The sequence below is a fragment of the Leguminivora glycinivorella genome, chromosome 12 (assembly GCF_023078275.1).
Source record: "Leguminivora glycinivorella isolate SPB_JAAS2020 chromosome 12, LegGlyc_1.1, whole genome shotgun sequence".
In the NCBI taxonomy this organism is placed as follows: Eukaryota; Metazoa; Arthropoda; class Insecta; order Lepidoptera; family Tortricidae; genus Leguminivora; species Leguminivora glycinivorella.
Genome location: NC_062982.1, coordinates 12,293,730 through 12,315,956, shown reverse-complemented (window position 1 = coordinate 12,315,956; position 22,227 = coordinate 12,293,730). Strand labels below are relative to the sequence as shown.

Below are 22,227 nucleotides of genomic sequence, written 5' to 3'. Positions count from 1 at the left end.
ATATTCCCTTAAAGTTAACGGAATTCAAGAAAAACAGGGTGTATATGGCGGCTATAAGTATAAGATAAATAGCTAAACTGAGGTAGTCAAGGGTTACAGTTTCGATTTCAACCGCACGGATTGTAATACTGCGAAATATGTATAGTACCTTTATACAATACATATACCTGAGTATATGATATAAAATAATCATCAGTGTTTTTATGTTTATCAACGTCTACAGAATATTGCAGTTCGCCATATGTTTTTTTTTAATTTATCTATAGAATTTATACATTATATTTCTAAATTAAGTCTTGGTTGAAACATGCACAACTAGATCCACGTACTAATTACTAATACAGACCTCGATAGACGAAAGTATTGAGGTGTCAAGAAGATCAACGTCATGTACAGTTAGAGTGTAGATGAGCGATCATTGAGCTTCGAGCTGGCCCACTGACACCTAGGTAATTGTTTAATGTTCACTCACGACCCGGTACCGCTACTCTCTCGTGTTCAGCCGTAACCTTAAAAGCATTATAAACTTTGGCGGTGACAAACAAACGTACTCATGTCATGTGTGCCATGTCCTTTAGTAGGTATTTATAAAGTCTACATGTCCCGTCTGCGCTAAAAGAACCTACGTACTTATTGCTTACTTTCATGACAAATGACAACAGAACTGTGTGTCAGTGCAAAATAACATAATAATATTAAGGACTAATTAGCTATGATTGGGTAAAATATACGTTCAATAAAGCAGAACGCTTTTTGCGGCTGGACCTACTGTTTATACATAATTTCATTAATTTTAACTATTAAAGTAGCCTCGATATATTTCAATAAAACACATTGTTTCAATGTTTAATTGTTCAATACTATCTGGTGTCAAGCATGGCTTCCGCTGCCAATTGTTTGGTCGACCCAGTGGTGGCTGTATTTACAAAATCGGATCATTTACGAATATTTAAAAATGTGTCAGTAGGTAACAGTTATTTTTTACTAACTACTACGTGCTACTACTAATAATTTAACATTTCAAAATCATTATACCGTCAACGGATAAAGCGATTAATTAAATAAATAATAAATTTATACCTGCAAATAAAAATCTCTTATATTTGGGAATAAGAAATATTTTGAAACTTTGCTTCAAACTAAGCACACCAACTTTTAATTTGAATTGAAAAATTATATAACACCCAATGACTCAGGAACAAATAACTGTGTTCATCAGTTTCATTCATCACACAAATAATTACCCTTGCCGGGAGTAGATCCCGGGACAATCGATTTCAAAGGCAGGGGACCTAGCTGGGTCACCAGTTCACTACCCTCTAGTTCAGACCGGTAGTTGACTATTTTATACCTACATTGAGATATAAATAAGACCAATTGTGTTTCAATAACAATTGCCGTTACTGTCTTTACTAAACCCGGAGTGTAAAACACCTACTCGCAAGTACACTCGACTTGATGAAAGTTTTGCCTTCTGGGGCAGGCATTCTACACGTAAGTGCAAACTATCACGAACTCAAAGATGCATCGAAAACACTTGGAGAAAGTTCAGAGAACGTATATACGAGTACACGAAATCTTGAATCAGAAGTTCTTTAAGGAAGTATAAGTATTTAGGTTTAAATGAAACTCGTATAAGTATGACTCGTTCTGAAAGTCATTAGCACAAGCCTCGGCTTCGGAACCAGGACACTTGGTTTGAAAGGCGCGGGCTAAACCGTTAAAAAAGTGGCTGCGCACACAAATATATAGGTACTTTACAATCTTTACATACGTGTTCACTATATACTAAGTTACCTCGGTTAGCAAGGTAGGTAAGGTATAGGCACACCTTCGCGTTATTATGTTTATACGCCGTGTGATTAAAATATCTCAATCAACATGCAAATATTAGCGAGGTTGGTGATAGAAAGCGACATATTTTAATATGTGAGTATAAAATACCTAATTCGTTACTTTCAAAAGGTAATTCATAACAATGTAAATTACATTATAAAAGAATACTAAAAGAAAACACCCGTTTAAATCGAAGATATAACATTTTACGATGAAAAAGTTGATACAGCGTCGCGATAGCGATCCCTCAAATGCGCGCCGACATGACATCTTGAATATCTTGATGGCAATCATCAAGCGATCCATCATTATGTTAATGATCTTATATTTAATAATGACACCTTTTTTACTTATAAATTTTATATAAACGACTGATGAGTCATACCTCGGTAGATTATGTAACGAAATAATCAGCTTTAGGTTGAAAAACTTTTTTATTTAGGTAGATACTTCAACTTCCATCTCTTTAGCGAAGATCGGCAAGCGCTTACTTCAGTCAACCTAGCGTAGGTAAGAGTTATTTTGATATCTGGAAGAGATCGTAGGTACATACTTAGACTGGTCCTCGTGTATGACACAAATGCTTGAAAACCGATGAGAAGTCCACAGCCCCTAATAACGAGATCACGTACAGTGCGGCGTCCCCGCGCCAATATTTGGACCGATATGTTCCGAAATGTTTTTATTGCTTGTCGACTCATTAACCGAACCCACGCGGCATCAATACGATCTTGATGAACACAGGAATTGGGTACTTACTGGGACCGAGAGTACGTGTAGCATGTACATTATTAATAATTTAACTTTTCTGGCATATGAACTTCCCTCGCGAGCAAGCAGCGGCCAGCGTCTATGTCGAGAGTGATTGCCATCTTTCATTTTTTTTTTTTAATTATTATTATTATAAATGGGCTTACTCTTGGCTACAGACTGGCCAAAGACGTGGCCTATAATGGAGTGAGCTCGCCCAGAAGATATATTTACAAATATTGTTTTCCATTGTAGTTTCGTTAATATTCAATACATACGTAGTAAAAAAATAATAATTGGAAAAAGCTAGAAGGCGAACGCGTTTTTAATATAAAAGTTATTATTTCTGCACAAAAGGGACTCGCTCAACCAAATAATAGAAAAGCACCATGAATTCAACCTACCTCTCTACCTTGCATTCGTTGATTATACAAAAGCCTTTGACAGCATTTCACACAAATCCATATTTGCCGCTTTAGAAGCGCAAAACATAGATCCCACATACATAAGCCGCTTACGCATTATTTACGCTAACAGCACTGCAAACATAAAACTACAGTCTTCAGGGCCAACTTTCAGAATAGACAAAGGCGTCAAACAGGGTGATCCGCTGTCTCCCAAATTATTTACTTCGACCTTGGAACACGCCTTCCGCAAGCTAGCGGCTGGCTGGGAAAACAGGGGTGTTGAAGTCGGCGGTAGTCGGTTAACATACCTTCGCTTTGCTGACGACATCGTCCTTTTCTCAACGTCGGCTACAGAACTCGAAAGCACATGCTCCAACAGCTGAGCACGGTAAGCCTCGAGATCGGATTGCAAATGAACATGTCAAAGACCAAACCAATGACGAACAGTGCCAAATGTAGGATTCAAGTTGACGGCGGAAGAATTAAATATGTCTATGAGTACATTTGCCTGGGCCAAATAGTCTCTTTCCAGGCACGACAAGAAAAGGAGGTCGCAAGACGTACCGAAAATGCCTGGAAGAGCTATTGGTCCATGAAGGAATATATGAAGGGGGACCTTCCCATATCGCTGAAACGAAAACTCATGAATATATGCATTCTTCCGATCCTGACCTACGGCGCCCAGACTTGGTCTTTGACTAATGCTCAAAAGCTCTCCCTCAAGGTTTGCCAGAGGGCGATGGAGCGCAGCATCCTTGGTGTCAAACTGACTGACAGGATTAGAAACTCCATCTTGCGCTCCAAAACCAAAGTAGCCGACGTAGCCCTGACAGCCGCTAAGCTTAAATGGGACTGGGCCGGACACATCTGCCACATGCCAAACGACCTGTGGGCCAAGAAAAGTACCGAATGGACACCAAACATGGTGCGGCGTGACGGCAGACCGCGAAGGAGATGGCGGCACGATCTTGACGTCTTTCGAAAAGATTGGCCAAACATTGCCTTAAACCGAGACGCGTGGAAGAAAGAGAGGGAGGCCTTTGCCCAGCAGTGGAACACAACAGGCTAACAAATAAATAATAATAAATAATAAAAGGGACTCGACGCAACAACGTGTTTATGAATCACGACTCCTAACCTAACCGATCCTTGTAAACCTTTTTCAACGGCCGAGGCACGCGGGTTTCTTTTCTGGGAACGTTTCCATTAAATTTATGCTACGCTTTCCAATTTCAGACGTCATTTTTACCGCCCCCTGCCACAAAGCGTTAATTTATTAAACTTTGTGGGACGAACTCTGAGAGGAAATTATAAACAGTCTATGAACAACTAAATGAAAACACTCAATGAGGAAAATGAAATGATGCCCTACGTTCCATAGATGGTGGAATTGGGGATTGGCAGATTTTGAGCTATTGGAATATTTGGAATGGAGCTCCTTTTTATAACACCATTCTTATCAATTCCAAGTGAACTCGTTAAATAGTTCATTTGTGTTTTATTATTTATAATCAGAATGTAGTTTTTTAATCTCTTACCTACCTATTTATAAATCAACGCGATTAGTAGACTGCTTGTTGTTTAGTTATTTCCGTAACTAATTGAAAATTGTCTTTTTTAAAATAGCATTCATTTTAAACAAACGAGCGATTTAGAAAATAAATACTAAATAAACGTATAAGATTTTTATCCAAAATTGTATGCCTACCTAAAATTTTACATCCGCAACAATATTTATGTACGAGGTCAAAACAGACTTATTCATATATTATGCGTAGATACCTACAAAACGCAAACGCTTCTTAGTAGGTAATAAATTGAGATATTTGCCTGTAATAGACACTTGAGTATTGACGCGGAAGCACTGCAAATTTATGATCTATGCCGACAATACAAATGCACTTCAGCTGCTTGGAAGCAAACTCCTAGAGCAACTGCGATAATTGGAATTATAAAGTTTGATTGCTGTCACGGAGCAACATAGGTATTCTATTACGAGTATCTGTGCACTTGGCTTGTTCACCACAATAACTAAAATGATAACTTTATAATAATGCTGCCCCAAACCGGATGAGTAGGCACCTATATTACATAATTTCATTGCAACCAGTCTGTGCGACCGGATCGGGTGCATCGACCGCATACCTCTGATTTTTGTAAATTAAAAATAAAACTTGCAAAAAGAATCACGACTTATAATGAATGCCCTTCACATAACGGATCAAACTGGGTACGTGGGTAGAAGACAGGCAGAACATTGAAAGGATAAATATTGGATATATTACAGTAGTCATATGTAGGTACTACGGTAAGGACATAAGATATTTACAGTTCCTGGTGAAGGCATGACTTTGAGTTTTTCACGTGATGCCAAATGGTCGCGGACAAATAAGTAATTATTCGTAAGGACACTTTAAATTGACATTAATGAAACAAAAAATAATCGGTGACTCAGTAAAACTAGATCTTACACCTCTTGTAAATAAATAGACAACGTTTTGACATGTATACCCGTAGCTTTAAAGTTAACCAAGCGAGCAAGCAAGCATGGTCGCGCGATAAATGATATAACATCAGCGTACGTAGCCGAATGCACAAACGCTCACGAAACGAAACGCCAGACTACCTATCGCGGCGTTTCGTTTTCGTTTCGCGTCACAGAAATAGCATTCGGCTACGGGGCAGGCTATCCCTTTCGCACTATTTGTAAGTGCGATAGGGATGGTCTGATATTGTATCGTTTATCGCGTGACGTGACCGTGCTATCGGTGCAAGTGAACATAAACGATACCTAAGTATCATACTATAGTAATATTATTATGTAATATGAATTTCAAGCAGATTAAAAGGCAACTTAGTTGAAGTCGCTCTATATCAATTGTTCCCCGACTCGGCTGCCCATATACGCCTACACACTTTCTCAATAACGAGATCTAAAAGCAATGCATAATAGAGCACAGAGTTTAATACTCAGCTCATAACTTAATTGAAGAAGTAAGTTGTACAAGAGCCACAATGCGGCACGTCCTGGCAGCCACTAATTACACCGCAACTCGGCTCGACGTTACAGCACGTACGACCCGCCGACGCAACTACCTACACAAACACCAGCAAATTGACAAATTTAAACTTTAATAACATTATACTACAACTCAAGCTGCACATCTTCACAAATGACACGAACATAACAACCATCTCGACTCAACTAGCCGACAAAAACGTCTAAAGTTATCTATTAAATTACATTTATCAAAGAACTGTTCCGACAATAAAATTGGAAACAATCACCTAAACATTCGATAAATGTTTTTGTTTTCCTAACCGCCTTATTTCGCTAAATTGCCTGAGAGCAGTTTATGCTGTTTTTTATTTAGGTACGTTCGTGATTTGTAAGATAGACTCTTGTTAAGTTTTAATAGATACCTATTGAAAAATCAGACAGGGGCGAGTCGGATACGCCCATCGAGGGTTCCGAACACTAATCATTTTTACTAATTAAAAAATATCAGTTTTTTTTTCATGTAGGTATGATGTAGTGTAAAACGATGTACTTAGTCAATGGAAAAATCTTATACATTTGGATTCCCTTGAAAGTGACGAAATGTACACTTTTAGCGGCATAAACAGCCGTAGGTATCTTGTAGGTATTACAGTAACGTAGAAGCCTTTTTAACACCTTCAAGGACTACAAACTTGAGTATATATTAAGTTGGCGCATAAAAAGGGGTTGACAGTTAGACAGACGGATGAAAAAATAACCTACATAAACATATGGGCTCCGTTTCTTTTCCATTTTGAGGTACGGGAAAAATAATATAGGTAATTATAAAGTTTTCAATGAAAACGATGCCTATATATATCTATTATTGGACTTAGATCACTGTGTCGAGAATCTCAACTAAGTAGTTATAAGTTTGCACACTGCCCATTGGTCACTGGATGTCGATCGGAATAATAATATTGACTCGCTTTAAACGCCTTGGGCTAACCGATGAACCGTCCGGCATTTCATTTTATTTTTCTACAATCAAACTAGGCAAAGATAATATAATATTAAAGCAAAATGTTGTTCGAAACTGAAAAATTGAATTCTATAGAGAAGAATAGTATAATATAATACACATGTATATTATACGAGGAGCTATGTCTAAGAAGCAAGTAAGTATTACTCCGTGTCTTGCGTGGACGACGGTCGCGCGACCGTCGCCGTCGCGTCTCATACTTTCATATCGATAAGGTTTGATTTCCTATGAGTCGCATCGCCGTCGCGCGACGATCGCGCGACCGTCGCCCACGCAAGCCACGGCGTTAGCCATAGAAGAACCATTGTTCTTCTCGATCGACTTCAGCTACTAACACATATCTAAGAAAAGTTTTTATGTATACTAATTAGGTAATTAGTATAATTATGAATATATATATAAAAGTATTTTCCCCTCACTAGCTCGGAAACACGTGTTTTGTCCTTTAATACCAGCGGGTAAAAACGCATTTTATCTACTAGTGGGTAATGTAATTTGACCTTGAATAAAGTCAAATTATATGCTTTGAAATTGATAAAAGTAGGTGAATCTAGTAATAAAGATGATTTACCACCTGTGGAACTACTGGAAGCAGTGATAAACGCATTTTTTGCGTTGTAGTTTCCTCGCTATAGTGAGGGGAAAAGTTTTGTGTTGCACTCGGGTGCAAATGTATTTTACTTCTCGTGTGTTAAAAAACTCGCAAGTTTAGGATTCTATTCTCGAACCACTCGCTTCGCTCGTGGTTCAACTATAGAATCCTTTCACTTGCTCGTTTTTCAATTCCACACTCGGCGTTTAAATACAACTTTGCCCTCTTGTATAACAAATAACTATTTCCTTTTCGCCAAGTCACAGCTTCGCGGTTAATTAATTATGAAAATTATCTTATCTCTTCAGAATTCTCGAAGTTTTCTGAGTTGTCTGCAACTTTTACCATTAAGTGTAAGAAAGTGTGGGAAACTTGATTCATGATTGAATAAAATTAATGACTATTATATTAGCATTATGCAAAGTATTGATATTAGTATCGGTACGATTTTTTATTAACCTTAATGTGTGCAGTGCACTGCTGGACAAATGCCGCCCTTCTCCCTTTCCAATCCTGCCTATAATGAGCTTGAATCGACCAATCCAGTTGAAAGGCGTAATACAGTCGTCTCGCCATTTTTTTCTCGATCTGCCCTGACTAATCCCGGGATACCAGCTAGCGGGCAGCTAATGACTATTTTGGCCCATCAACATATACAGAAGACATAATCAGCCCAGCCCCACTTTAGCCTACAAATCCCATGTGAGTATGAACAGCCGAAATATTTTTGAACGTAATTAATAGATGTTTGTGGTTAGAATTTACGATTTTTGAATGTAGCATAAAGTAGAAACGCTGTAAGCTGTATGTATAGTTGAGACTCGTTTACATCATTTTCCGTTTGGGAACACCAAAGTCCCTTTATGCAATGCACCTCGTGTCTGCAACAGGCGACTTATACTCGTAATTTATACCTCACTTTAAGATGCTCGCTAAGAATTCTTTGATCTAAATTCTAAGTGCAGCACGGCAAATGAACATGATACCTACGTAGGTACATTATGTGTATTTAATATATATTTAATTTCATGTTATTATTGACTAAAACGGGTAATAATCACTGCGTTTTATTTATTTATAGCGTGTTAACGAGTATAGTTTTAGGTATTCCAATATATTCAAAGCAACATATGCAACAATAAACTACTAAAACGAGCCATGTTTGCAAAAAATACGAATCACCTATCACAAGAAACTTTTTAAAAGCTCAAGGACTAATAGTATCAAGAATATTTGATTTTTTTTTATCGAAATTTATAAATAATTAATCGATGTTTATTACTCACATTAAAACATGCGCCTAGGCTTTTAATACTTATGAGTCTAATGACGCAGGTAAATGTATCAAAGCTATTTAAGTACCTAGGGATTAGAGTATCTACCTAACCTAACATTTGATGATAAACTGAAACAAATATCACACACGAAAGAAACAACGACAAAGCCCACTGGTGGCTAACCCGGGAATCAAACCCGGGTCAATTGCAGCTTACGCGGCTAACGTCGTGACCACTATACCACCCGCCCCATATTTAATAAATAATTTGATTCTAGTTGACTTTGAAACTAGTTGGCCAAATTTTATGTTTAGATATTAATAAATCAGAGATAAATATTCAAAGTAGAGGTAGTTTGTTAAATTTTAAAAATAGATTTAGGAGCAAATAACAAGATTTATGTATATTTTTTTTATACTACGTCGGTGGCAAACAAGTATACGGCCCGCCTGATGTAAAGCGGTCACCGTAACCTATGGACGCCTGCAACTCAAACAGTGTCACATGCGCGTTGCTACCCCATTAGAAACTTGTACATTCCCTTTTGCTGTGTTAAGTACACAGCAAAAAGGAGTGTACAAGTTCCAAGGAGGGTTCGGGTTGCCGACGACTCAAAGGACAATAAACGGAACAAGTTAGTTCCATAAGTCCTCCCGTCATCAGCACACCACACCCTCGTTGAGCTCTGGCAGCCTTACTCACCGACAGGAACACAACACTATGAGTAGGGTCTAGTGCTATTTGGCTGCGGTCTTCTGTAAGGCGGAGGTACTACCCCAGTTGGGCTCTGCTCTAGATTCGTGAGAGATGACTTCAGCTAAATATCAGTAAATATCACATGAGCAAATATTGTATCACGGGTTAACAATTGAATTGACAAGGCCGCGTTGTACTAATACGAGTATATAGAAGTAAATATCTATGTAATAATAAGTATATTTGTATAATATATCTAAATTAAATTTATTCCAGGTGCTAAACTAATTAAAACGTGTCTAAAAGCAATTTTCTCAATATTCATAAGATAAAATTCTGTACATCCTATTTATAAATAACTTTTAATGTAATGTAATATACAAAATTTTATTTATAATCAGAACTAGCATTCTTGCCTTCGAAAATTGCGGAATGCTCCATACAAACTTCCACCCTCCATTTGAGGGAAGTGGGGGGTTAGAAAGAGACAAAAAGTAGCCTATGTCACTCTCCATCCCTTCAACAAGGTCTACTTAAAAAGTCACGTCAATCCTTCGCTCCGTTTTGACGTGAAAGACGGACAAACAAACAGACACACACACCTTCTCATTTATAATATTAGTACGGATAAACTTCAATACAGGGTGTAACATTAATGCTGGTGATCCATTTAAGAGCATAACCGGTATCGAATAGCGGTTACGAATACCACTTCCTTTTTAGGGTTCCGTAGTCAACTAGGAACCCTTATAGTTTCGCCATGTCTGTCTGTCCGTCCGTCCGTCCGTCCGTCCGTCCGTCCGTCCGTCCGCGGATAATCTCAGTAACCGTAAGCACTAGAAAGCTGAAATTTGGTACCAATATGTATATCAATCACGCCAACAAAGTGCAAAAATAAAAAATGGAAAAAAATGTTTTATTAGGGTACCCCCCCTACATGTAAAGTGGGGGCGGATATTTTTTTTCATTCCAACCCCAACGTGTGATATATTGTTGGATAGGTATTTAAAAATGAAGAAGGGTTTACTAAGATTGTTTTTTGATAATATTAATATTTTCGGAAATAATCGCTTCTAAAGGAAAAAAAGTGCGTCCCCCCCCCCTCTAACTTTTGAACCCTATGTTCAAAAAATATGAAAAAAATCACAATAGTAGATCTTTATAAAACCTTTCTAGGAAAATTGTTTTGAACTTGATAGGTTAAATAGTTTTTGAGAAAAATACGGAAAACTACGGAACCCTACACTGAGCGTGGCCCGACACGCTCTTGGCCGGTTTTTTTTTAAATAAACACCATGAAAATTAAAGGTACTATAGAAGGTAATGTATAAGCCGTAGGATTTATCTTCGGCAATTATGTTACATAGTGTATACGAGTAAAACAATAAATTTAGTTATAGTTCCTACTATTGTGAATATATGTTAAAGGAAGAAACAATATCCTAGGGTCCTAAAAAGTATTTTAAATGAATAAAAATCAGAAATACGTGTGAGACGAATGATATATTGTCCAAGAAGAAATTGTACATATGTTACCATGGAAACCATTAATATTAATGTTGCTAGTCATAAGACATACATAGGTATACAAACTACATTCTGCAACATACTCCGCCGACAGAAAATAACAAATAGGCTTGAAATCAATAGCTTCTTATATATATATATATATATACTACATTTTTATTAGCTTCTTGCATAGTTGCATTACACAGCTTTATATTTGAGTGGACTGTAATCTTTTAAGGTTTGTAAATTGAAATTATGTTAACACTTACTAAAAAACTTAATAAGCAGCTATGTAGGCAATTTCACAAGATTGCTGATGTAGTTATGAAATAGTACATAACATAAGACACATTTTATAGAACAAAATAAACATTGGATGCAACCAGCATCAACATAAATAATCCATACCATGACTACCTACTCATAGAACAGTTATAATTTAGTAGGATTTTTAGCCATGTCATAATACACTGAACTAAATATCAACATAGCATATTATGAAAGTGTCACATAACACATTTTGTTTAAAGAAAAATATTATTCATCTAAAGGCAGTATACAAACTTTGGTAATAGAAGTTGTATGCACTTTGCCATTTGCCTTCTTTACTTCTAAGGCTCTTACCTTCCCATCCTGACCTGGAAAAACCTTGGTTACTCTAGCCATAGGCCAAGTCATAGGTGGAGTATCTATTTCACGCAAGATAACTAGAGCACCTACTTTAATATTAGGCAAAGCAGTCTTCCATTTAGGACGGTTTTGCAAGACATTTAGGTATTGTTTAGACCAATATCGCCAAAAGTGTTGCTGCAATGCAGTGCATTTCCGCCAAAACTTTAATCTATTATCAGGTAAGTTCGTGATATCCTGCTCAGGATAGCAAGTTAAGGGAGCACCGGTTAAAAAATGCCCCGGCGTTAAGTAGGAAAGATCCTCTGTATCTGATGACATTGGCGTTATCGGCCTACTGTTCAAAATACCTTCAATTTGAACAAGTAGTGTGTATAATAATTCATATGTTAAAACATGTGAGCCCAACATTCTTTTCAGATGGTATTTCAAACTTTTCACCGCCGCTTCCCATAAGGCTCCGAAGACAGGGGAGTAACTAGGTATGAAATGGAATGTTGTTCCCAATTTGGCAGTTACATTTTGAACTTGCATTTGATGACATCTATTATTATTTAATTTATATAGCTCAGACAACTGAGTACTAGCTGACTTAAAAGTAGCAGCATTGTCACAATAAACCTCGGTTGGAACATTACGTCTTGCAATGAAACGTTTGAAGCTAGCCAAGAATGTATCAGTAGTCAGATAATCCATAGGTCACTGGTTCATATCCGGTTCGAAGGACCATGTTAAAGGAAGAAACAATATCCTAGGGTCCTAAAAAGTATTTTAAATGAATAAAAATCAGAAATACGTGTGAGACGAATGATATATTGTCCAAGAAGAAATTGTACATATGTTACCATGGAAACCATTAATATTAATGTTGCTAGTCATAAGACATACATAGGTATACAAACTACATTCTGCAACAATATACAATAAACTCTAGAAACAATAGCACTCGTCGATCCGGATATAATGGGAGGATCATGTGGGAATGACATTATGCAACCACTACTACCACTCAGATATAGTCTTTCAACGAGCAATGGTTACAAGAGCCACTAACGAATGAAACAATACGGTTACAGTTGAAGACAGAAGTGGAAGACTTGCGTAAAATCGCTTTTTCCTACAAACGTAGTAAGCGGGGCAAATCCCGACTGGGGGGGGCATTGTAACTGATTCATTTTTAGGGTTCCGTACCTCAAAAGGAAAAAACGGAACCCTTATAGGATCACTTTGTTGTCCGTCTGTCCGTCCGTCCGTCCGTCTGTCAAGACCCTTTTTCTCAGGAACGCGTGGAGGTATGAAGCTGAAATTTATATCAATTACTCAGGTCTACTGTCCCTTGAAGCTGTGAAAAAATCAAACTTCTAAGCCAACGCAATCAAAAGATACAGCCGTTTATGCCGCAAATTTTCGACACTTGCAAGGGAATCAAAACCTACAGGGTGCTTCCCGTGAACTCAGAATCTTGAAATTTGGTACGAAGCAACGTCTTATAGCATAGATAAAGGAAAAATTACGAAAACCATAAATTTTTAGTTACATCACATAATATATTTTTTTTTAATAATGAACGAACTTTGTAAACCTTGCAGGTTTGTACGGAACCCTCGGTGCGCGAGTCCGACTCGCACTTGGCCGGTTTTTTTCCATTATTTGAGTTCCACATGTATCCACTGAAAACGCGTGCCATATTTAACCAATGGACGCTCTATTCAATAATGCAAACATTGTAAAACATGAAAAAAGGATCAGTTGCAATTGCCCCCCCCAGTAGAAATTGCCTCGCACACAATATTTTCTTCTCTAAATATTAATAAAAATATGTTGGCACAATTTGTTGTAAATATATTTGTCAGTTTATCACCCACAACTGTTTCTTCGATTTTGTTTATTATAAGAGCAATTATATAAAAAATATGAAATCTGTTATTCACTTCTAAAATGTACAGCTGTAAGAAAATAGTATATTAAATTACATGTAAATATTTAACATAAAATGGGGACTCAACTGTTTGTATGGAGAACTGACCGCACCCTTGCCTCTTAAATCTACCCATTCTATTCACAATGATTGAGATGAAGCTGAAAACCAGTGGTAATTGGAGTGCAGATACGCCTTGTTCGTGGCTATTGATCTGACTCGTTATTTTAAATAAAAAATACAGAAATATTGCACTGCCCTGATTTCTGTTAAATATGTAAAGCAACGTAATAGTTATTTGTTATACAAGGGGGCAAAGTTGTATTTTAACGCCGAGTGTGGAATTAAAAAACGAGCAAGGGAAAGGATTCTATAGTTGAACCACGAGCGAAGCGAGTGGTTCGAGAATAGAATCCTGAACTTGCGAGGTTTTTAACACACGAGAAGGAAAATACATTTGCACCCGAGTGTAACACAAAACTTTTCCCCTCACTATAGCGAGGAAACTACAACGCAAAAAATGCGTTTATCACTGCTTCCAGTAGTTCCACAGGTGGTAAATCATCTTTATCACTAGATTCACCTACTTTTATCAATTTTCAAGCAGTTATTTTGACTTTATTCAAGGTCAAATTACTTTACCCACTAGTGGATAAAATGCGTTTTTACCCGCTGGTATTAAAGGACAAAACACGTGTTTCCGAGCTAGTGAGGGGAAAAGTTAGTTATTTATTTATTCCATTATTTAACACTCACTCACATGTTATATAACGTGAGCACAGTTCTGATAATGATGATTGGTAATAATAATAAAGACTATACCAAAATGTAAGGTCAAAAGTAATAGTTTTGATGCGTAGTATAGACTAGTTTGGCGACTAAATAAAGAACCTGCCGGCCGGCCTAACCATATAGTGACAATCGTTAACGCTAAATGGCGACCAAAACGCAGTAGGTATGGCTCTGTCGCGCCAGTATAGAAGAGCGATAGGAAGAGCTAGCTACGAAACGCTTACAAGGCGTAAGCGATTGTAACGGTGGCTATAGCCACCTTGAAACGTTACAGAAACAAGAAAAGATCGATCTGACCCGATACACGTGTTGTAATAGTTATTTGTTATACAAGGGGGCAAAGTTGTATTTTAACGCCGAGTGTGGAATTGAAAAATGAGCAAGTGAAAGGATTCTATAGTTGAACCACGAGCGAAGCGAGTGGTTCGAGAATAGAATCCTGAAATTGCGAGTTTTTTTAACACACGAGAAGTAAACTACATTTGCACCCGAGTGTAACGTACTATTATATATTCCGTGGTGTAACACAAAACTTTTCCTCTCACTATAGCGAGGAAACTACAACGCAAAAAATTCGTTTATCACTGCTTCCAGTAGTTCCACAGGTGGTAAATCATCTTTATTACTAGATTCACCTACTTTTATAAATTTTAAAGCAGTTAATTTGACTTTATTCAAGGTCAAATTACTTTACCCACTAGTGGATAAAATGCGTTTTTACCCGCTGATATTAAAGGACAAAACACGTGTTTCCGAGCTAGTGAGGGGAAAAATGTTTTCCCAATCTGGTATGTAATTGAAAAGTTAATATAATCACCTACTTGTGTATGGGTGGATCTAACAACCCAGCGGGATGCTCAAGTATCTCGCTTGGCTTGATTTACGACGAAGGAAAACGTCGTGAAATCCTATTACCTTTTTATTTTTCTTTTCACGGGCGCATGAGACATGTGACGAGCGCGCCGGCAATCTACCACGCGACTCGACCATTATTCTTTTACAACTATTCACACACTACACAATAAATATATGTTGCTCTTTATGGAGAAGTGAGAATATTTTAAAGAAGTTCTTGTTTCTTCTAGATACGAGTTGATTAAGCATCGAATTATCCTTTGAGAATAAATACCTACTTCTTTTGCATTATTTTATTTACATCTGAATTACCATTTACTTAGTTTGCTTATTTTTTTTTGAACGTTTGTTAAATTTTTATCGCATAATTAAAGGCGATAATTCTTTTGTGCATATTTTGACCATTTGTTATAAAATACTTTAATTTCTGCAAATTTTCTAAAACTTCGAGTTCATACGGGTCGGGACAACGTCTTCAAGGCAGTCAAATTGTCTACATTCTATGGAACGCTCCACAAAAGCAAAGTTTAGTGTACTCACAGCAGAGGAAATATTCCCCGGTGCTGCATGCCCATGGGGTAAAGGCATGTGCGGCTCGAGCGCGGGGTGGTCCGACTGTAGGTCCGGTTAGGCGGAGCAACAGCCGCTCGGGCCCAGATTATCAGAAATACACATAATCTTATGGAATGTCATCACTGTGAGCGCAAGCCATACCAAAGACATATATAACTCCGTATGGATAGATAAAGTCTAAGAAAAAAACGTACCTCAGTACCACACAGAAAAAGGTACGGTGGCCTAGATGGCATTACACCTTTGGGGCACGCTCAGCTAGATGGCGCAATATTTGACATTTTAACACATATCAAGCTAAGAATATGGGCCAAATTGTCAAAACTGAGGTTCAAAAGTTTTAAGCCTGTGTCAAGAGGTGGCAGTCTATGCACTGTGATTACACATTTTCCTTCGACAGTAACTCTCTATAATACTCGATCCTCTTTGGCCATACTAATTTCATTCCATAAGGTTTGTAAAGGAGGAGAGCACCAGTCGTGCATTATGCCATTCGGTCTACTAAAAGCAGTGTACTCACCGGCAGGGGGAAGGGTCCGCGGTGCTGCGGGCCCATGGGGGCGAAGGGCATGCGGGGCTCGGGCGCGGGGCGCTCCGGCTGCGGGCGCAGCGGCAGCCGCACGGGGCCGGACAGCGGGAAGGCGAACACCTGCGACTGCGGGTCTGGGAAGTTCATCGCTCTGGAACAAAATGAGAACATCAGTTGGATGTTACACTTTTTACATACAGGTGTCCCGTAAACCAACGCCAAAATTAAAAAGGGTCAAGGGGATAGGACATCTCACTATTAGCGTTATCATATTAAGCGAATTTTACCTTAATAAAAATGTCATAGTTTTCGAGATACTCGTGTTGGCACTTTTTTCTTTACGTTTTGTAAATTAAACGGCCAATATCTCAAAAACAATGACATTCGTGAGTGTGAAAGCAACAGTGAGTTCGAGTTATATTCTGCCTCTCGCCGCGTGAAAACATGAGCTACCTGGAAGATCGTGGCTGGCAGCACTGATATCATGTTTTTTTGGTATTTTTTGCTGAATTTTAAAAGCAATTTTTTATATATTATAAAAAAATATTTTTTTAAATTTTTTTGAGTGACTTTTAACCTATGTTTGTATTTTTTTCTATAGGGCCTAAGTCAAAAACTCAGAACTTTTGGTAATCTATTATTGTCTTACCCAACCATGCGTTCCTATTATGATAAAACAAATGAATTATGATAAAACGGTGATTCTAATATTTTTGATAAAAACAAGGTTCATTCAGATACCCATTATGACCTACGCAAAAACCAGGTTAATGGAAGTTAAATTGTATTAATCGGTAATTGCCATTTCATATACATATATGCCGTGATCAAGGTATTTATTTGCTGTTGTGTGTTGTGTAATTTACTAAGTGTACTGAAACAAATTGATGTTTTATAGTTGACATTATAAATCCATTAACGCGCATCATGTTCGCTTTCTTCAACTTCATGTAGTGTTCTTTTATTTGTTTGTCTGCTTAGTTGTCTACATACTGTAAGAGGTTTCGCATTCAGAATGAAACCTTTTACAGCAGTCATGGTCGCTGACTGGCAGTCCCTGATTTAAAATTGGAACAGTATAAAAACGTCAAGGAAAACAGACACTTCAAAGGGGCATTCATATAGAAGCAGCGATTGAGAGTGAACGGTTGTTACTTAGCTCCTAAAATATAAAAAAATATTGATTCAAAGCGTTGTTTAAATGTTTGGATGCTCTCCACTGATAGGCCGACTCTCTTACATGGTGGAGGCGCTAACGTCTGAAAGTTTCCCCTAGTTTCGGTTTCAGAGTTTTCAGACAACGAACCCCGACCTCATAGCGCGAGGAAGCGCATGCCAAGCGATAAGCCAAACGCGCTTTAAGAAGAAGGAAATCAAAGTGACCATCGTCGCCAATACGAAGAGCTATTCCGGGTGATATAATTCTTATTATCTAATATTCAGTGTCACCCATTCCGTAGTTAAAATATAGCTGTGCAGAATTGACGTAAAAATGGAATACGAGTCATACACACATCGCTCATTTAGATCAAACAATTTTAAAGTACCAGGGAACTCAGTTTACATGAGACGAGCGATTTATCCTTGAAAACGATATTTCGTCTTCAACAAGATAGGTTTATAATTTACTTAGAGTTTTAGCGGAAATATGAGAAACTACCGATGTTGTTACCTTAAACTGCGTCATTTTATTATGAGCAAAACTGATTAACTAGCCTAAAAGATTATACTAACATTATGTACGTATGGAACAGTAACAATTTATATGATTTCCCATAAGTATCCCGTGTAAGGCACTGGTCCCACCGCGAGCTAGTAAGCTATGAGCTATCGGCTATAAAAACCCTAAAGCCTAAAGGCTGATGGTGCTGCCAGCCAGGATTAACCTAATATATATTTCAAGTTTAACTCCAATGCAAACGAGTTTGTGACAATCACAGACCAATTCTGTGGTGACAATACACAATGGGTTCCTAGTTATCGGACTTGCTAGCTATAAACCAGGCACCTGCTACTTAGTGCGTTTTCACATTATCCGATCCGATATCGGATGTAGGACCAATATCCCATACACTGAAGCCGCCACCTTTAATGGTTACCTTTGAAATCCTTCCGACATCCGATATCGATTAAATGGTTGACTGGTAGAGAATGCCTCAAGGCGTTAAGTCCGCCATTTGTATTCTTTTTTTGTAAATTTGTGCAATAAAGTTTAAATAAATAAATATCGGATCGGATAATGTGAAAACGCACTTAGGTGTGGTCACTAACAACTAGTCCGATTATGTGACCGACTGACCGTTGTACTTGTATGTATTACAATAATATTATCTTAGAACTTTAATAATCATGGCGTTCATCAACCTCAGGATTATTATAAGTAAGATCACGTACCTATAAGTAAAATGTTAAATAATTGAAAACCCATCCTTCTAAAAATATTTTTCTTTAGACACTACGTAATTTTTGCAGTAGGAAACGTGACAAAATTTAATTTAAAGTTTTCATCAAATAATAAATTGTAAATTATGATCTATGTGCCTACTACAAGCCTACTACGTACGAAAATACTAACCTTTACTTCACTAAGTATTTTAAAGAACATTTCAATATAAAACCAGAATAAACATACATACCTTGAAAACATTCATATTGGACTTGGTTAAACATATTTTTCACAGTAATTGTTTTTTTCACCTCCAGTTTTTTATCTCTCTGAGCATATGTCGTGTAATTAAAAATAATGTCAAGTTAAGTCAAATCAATTTTTTGACAGTAAGTTCTGGCTTTAAAAAATCTTAGTTTTATTTGGAGTCAACGTTTAGCATATTGTTTTTATCTAATACTAGCTTTTGCCCGCGGCTTCGCTCGCGTTAGAAAGAGACAAAAAGTAGCCTATGTCACTCTCCATCCCTTCAACTATCTCCACCTAAAAAATCACGTCAATTCGTCGCTCCGTTTTGCCGTGAAAGACGGACGAACAAACAGACACACACACTTTCCCGTTTCTAATATTAGTATGGATAGTATGTATTTATCGTTCTTTATTGTTCGATACTCAAAAAGTTAATCACAGTCTATATACCGGTCAATATAAATCTAATGAAAATAACCGTGAATCATTCAATACTCTCACTCAAAGAGTGACTAAACAGAATTGAGACCTGCATTTTAAGCCTATTTAGTAATTCTCAAACGCCTCCCTTCCTCGCAAATCCGATAAAAAGGGCCTAGCTCAAGCTTTGCTCTCCCGGTCAATGCCTTTACCTTCAATAGTAACATACCTACCTACCTACCCTAATGTACCTATCGAAGGTTACGCCGAATATCATTGGGACCAACCGTCTAGAGGAGAAACGCAAATTTGACCGTATTCGGACTTCATTTTAACGATACAATAGCTCATCTCACAGATGCATATAAATAGGTTTATAAAAACATTGTGAAAATGGAATGAAAGGCTTGATACTCGTGCACTGATTTAAGTTATCAATTCTTTTTTCTACATAAGTGCATGCATAGAAAAATGTAAATTAATATGTATAGAGGTATTAAATGGAATTCCCAGTTTCTGGGCCGATTTAGTTAGAAATTAGTAGGTAATTATGCACAATTTACTTTTGAAAGTCTGCATGAAGGACTGCAGATCGCATTTATTCTATTGAAACTTTGTTAGCAATTTTTGTTTTAGCTGACGTTCCAATTACTTTTTGGAAATTTTAAAATCGGCCGAAACGCCTGAAACGCTTCTCCAAAGGAGTCCTCGCGACTACAGCTCACAAAACTCTAGTAGTCTATTTCTGCGACGCGAAACGAAAACGAAACGCCGAGAAAGGTAGTCTGGCTCTGTCGCACCAATACGCAAAAGCGATAGAGATAGAATCTACGAGCGTGGGCTCATCTCCGCCGTGGCAAATTATGGCAATACGCTTAGCCTGTTTGTCGCGGAGAGTGAAAGCATCAAGGATGTTGGAAGGAAACGCTTCTCCCTGGGGTCCCCATGGCCCCTGACATATCTATCTTAGGTACAGAGCTCTAGTAATCTACCTGGGTTCATCTCCGCCGTGGCAGATGATGGCGATACGCTCAGCTTGTGCGGCGCGGGGAGCAAAGGCACCGAGGATGTTGAAGGGGAATCGCCTCTCCATGGGGTCTTCACGGCGACGCTCCACCACGCAGTTCATGCGACCCCTGGAATTTATACATTACTTCATAAATAAGGGTCAAACATGAAAGCTCACCTAGATGGTGAGATAAAGCCTACACAATTTTCGACTTAAGAAAATACATGGGTTCTAAAAAGGTGAGAGGGATATATCAGATCACTAGTCGTACCTATTGTATCTTCTTTAGCCTTTCTCAGAGCATAGATGCTTGACGGTGTATTCAGGTGTTCCAAATGTACTGGACTGTCATATAGTTCCAACGTCCTTTTGTTATACTGAAGTTTTGATTGTTTTCGTCAGATTTTTGGAATTATCCGACATTGTATGTTACCCAAAAACAGTGACGTGTTTTGGTGTTGTCAAAACATTCGAATTTGACCGGTACATACTTCTGGTTGTTGGCCAGGAAAGCGCCAGCGAGCTCGTCAAGGTCGAACTGGATCGGCAGCTTGAACATGGGTCGCACGGCATCCAGGTCCTCGTCATCTTCAGCCGAGCTGTCCGACTCCGAACTGTCCTCGGCTCCCTCGGAGTTCGGGGCGTCGAACTTCGGGTTCACATCATCGATTTTCTGAAAAACAAATGACATCAATTATTTACTCGAACCGAAAATAATGGATATAGAGGATTATTGTAAAAAAAAAACTACTGAGAGTTCATCCTCGCCACGGCTCATGGGAGCTTGGAGATCGCTTTGACAATACCTACTCTCGACGCAAGATTAAAACTTTTAGAACCTCAGTTTCAACAATTTCACCCATAACGGATAGTTATGTGTTAAATTTAATCAGTGACGCCTTCGAGCTAGTACCTAGTATCAACCACCTGTGCACTCTTTAAACAAGCAAAAACATTCCTAGATTTTTCCGCGGTTAAGTTTTTTCTTGGACTTTATGTACCTATCTTATACGGAGTTACATTATCTCTTCTCGAGCGAATGCCAAGGACCCAAAAGGTGGAAAAACCCGTCTCGATTAACACTTATGTCAGTCGTATAAAAACGACTGCATAAATAATTGTACCTATTGTAAAACCACGTACAAGTCTCAGCAAGTGGCTCTATCTGATTCACGACTGCAATTTTAAAGTCGTGCCTTGGTGCTTTATTTGCTTATTATTATAGCATTAGCTAATTTTAACAATAAACATTTCTTGGTTTCACGGGAACGGTTGACTTGATATTTATATCTGGCTAAATTCGTGTCTATGAAGTAAATTATTTAATTCGAAAACAATAATAAGAAAACAAGATATCAAATACAGTTTACTCCAAAAATATGCAGAATGCAGGTGTCTAAACAAATTTACCTACCAAGATTTGCAACTAACTAGGGAACAAATCAAATTATTTTAATGAATATTTTTTGATTTGTTGTATTTCAAGTAGTGACACTACTATACTTATATACACCGTGTCCAATAAGTCCGAATACTCACATTTTACCTCAGTTCTAAAGATATAGGGATCACAGGCCATCAAATTCTTATTTAAACTGAAGAGTATATTCCTTTTAATAAAATACAAGCACAAAGTTCATGAAATTTCCGAAGTGTCTAAGAAAAACAAAGAGGTAAAGTGCCAACAAAATACTTGCTCGGCACGCAGGTGACGAGTTATTTTTTATAAGCAGAATCTGTATGTGATAAAACAGACGCCACGTGTCCAAAATAAACT

The 22,227-nt window shown here is 37.8% G+C and overlaps 1 protein-coding gene across 3 annotated transcripts in view; it reads right to left on the bottom strand.

The window, feature by feature from the left end:
• The window catches only part of LOC125231590, a 95,799-nt gene that overhangs the window by 35,456 nt on the left and 38,116 nt on the right, over window positions 1–22,227 (bottom strand). For all 3 annotated transcript variants that reach the window (XM_048137047.1, XM_048137046.1, XM_048137048.1), the window contains exons 4-6: window positions 20,942–21,123; window positions 20,434–20,577; window positions 16,378–16,537 (exon numbers count right to left, since the gene is read on the bottom strand). In XM_048137047.1, the coding sequence (XP_047993004.1) occupies window positions 16,378–16,537; window positions 20,434–20,577; window positions 20,942–21,123 (486 nt within the window). The remainder of the gene's footprint in view (window positions 1–16,377; window positions 16,538–20,433; window positions 20,578–20,941; window positions 21,124–22,227) is intronic.